Source organism: Solanum verrucosum, unplaced genomic scaffold (genome assembly GCF_900185275.1).
Source record: "Solanum verrucosum unplaced genomic scaffold, falcon-dt-bn FXZP01000060.1, whole genome shotgun sequence".
NCBI lineage: Eukaryota > Viridiplantae > Streptophyta > Magnoliopsida > Solanales > Solanaceae > Solanum > Solanum verrucosum.
Genome location: NW_026020129.1, coordinates 192,587 through 194,275, shown reverse-complemented (window position 1 = coordinate 194,275; position 1,689 = coordinate 192,587). Strand labels below are relative to the sequence as shown.

General features: G+C 39.8%; 1 protein-coding gene across 1 annotated transcript; it reads left to right on the top strand.

Moving 5' to 3' along the window:
* Window positions 1-369: 369 nt before the first annotated feature.
* LOC125826117 (protein ENHANCED DISEASE RESISTANCE 2-like) lies at window positions 370-1,433 on the top strand. Its single transcript, XM_049505420.1, has one exon. It carries the CDS (start codon window positions 451-453, stop codon window positions 1,396-1,398), a length of 948 nt encoding a protein of 315 aa, XP_049361377.1. The 5' UTR covers window positions 370-450; the 3' UTR covers window positions 1,399-1,433.
* Window positions 1,434-1,689: the final 256 nt, after the last annotated feature.

Genomic DNA, 1,689 nt, shown 5'->3' with positions numbered 1-1,689 from the left:
AAAAGTTTGGCTCTAATTGAGCAATTATTTTAATTCATTCACTTTTATTTGTTATTTTATTTGATATATATTTTTAATTTTATTTATTTATTTTAATATATTTAAAAAATAAACTTATTTTTTATTTTGTTGTTAGTATTAATTTTTTATTTATATTATTTTTCGAAAGAGATGCAAACGTTTATTGCGAATAAATAAAAATGAACGAGAGAGTGCTTGTCTGTCATTATTTATTTTGACAATATTAGCTGTCTTTTGTCAGTGGCATTGAAAAGGGGGTATTATCGTAGTTTCTACGAAACTCAAGGGCGTTTGTGTTCTGCTACTCTCAATGATATACACAAAAAAAACCCAAAAGTGGTACTCAATTGCCTTTTTCATCGGAGTTTTACCATTACTGCTACTATATTACACTCCAATCGCAATACGGAAAAGTAGCGGTACCGGAAAATGTGCTCCACTAAACAAAAACCGAAGCAGAACCTCCACCATAAGCGCTCCGTCGTGCCTACCTCTACTTCCGCCTCAGGCGGTGAAGGGGGCGGTGGTGGGGACTGGAGGGAAGAATCCATAACCGGCGGATCACTTAAGCATGTGGATTTGGACAAGGGAAAAAACGGTTGGGCATCACCGCCGGGAGACCTATTCAATCTGCGAGGGCCAAACTACTTAACGAAAAAGGTGAAAGTACCTTCTGGCGCGTGGCTTCTACAGCCTGCCGGAGTCGATTGGCTCCGATCTAACTCCAAGCTCGACAACGTCCTGGCTCGACACGACAACCGTGTGATGAACGCGCTGAAGAAATCTCACTCTGAAGGCAAGTCTCTGAAAACCTTCATAGTCGCCGTGAATCTCCAAGTCCCTGGGCGTGACCAACACAGCGCGGTTTTCTACTTCGCTACAAACGACGATGAGCCGCTCGAACCGGGTTCTCTCCTCTATCGGTTCGTCAACGGCGATGATGCGTATCGTAACAGCAGATTTAAGATCGTGAACCGGATCGTGAAAGGACCGTGGATCGTGAAAGCCGCAGTTGGGAATTACTCAGCTTGTATACTCGGTAAAGCTTTGAATTGCTACTATCATAGAGGCCCTAATTACTTAGAAATCGACGTGGATATCGGTAGCTCAGCGATTGCTAGCGCTATTTTGCACTTGGCGTTAGGGTCGGTAACGTCGGTGACGATCGATATGGGTTTTCTGGTGGAGTCACAGACGGAGGAAGAGTTGCCGGAAAAGCTATTTGGGGCAGTTAGGATTTGTCAAATGGAGATGAGCTCAGCTACGTTTATTGATACGACGTCGTCAAGGAAGGTATTACCCACTGCTAATTTACATAATCCTAGCAATAGTAGCAGAGTCCAAGCTGAGGAGAACGTTGAAAACAAAGATGATTAAGAAGAAATTAAAACAAAATTACTTGATATTATTCTCTTAATGTTGAGGGAAATTGTTGGTTGAATCCATGTAGATAGATGACTAAGCTTAAGCTGTCCTTGTTTAATAAAAATTCATCTCTTCCTTTCATTAACTATCATTTCAGTTCAACTTTCCCCTACTTATAATTTACTAATTTTGATCAATACTACTGACAATTAGAAAATTAACAAAACAAGAAGCACTATATAAATATAAAACTAACATTATTTGTTCATGCATTTTTCTTATATATATGTGAAGGATTTTAGG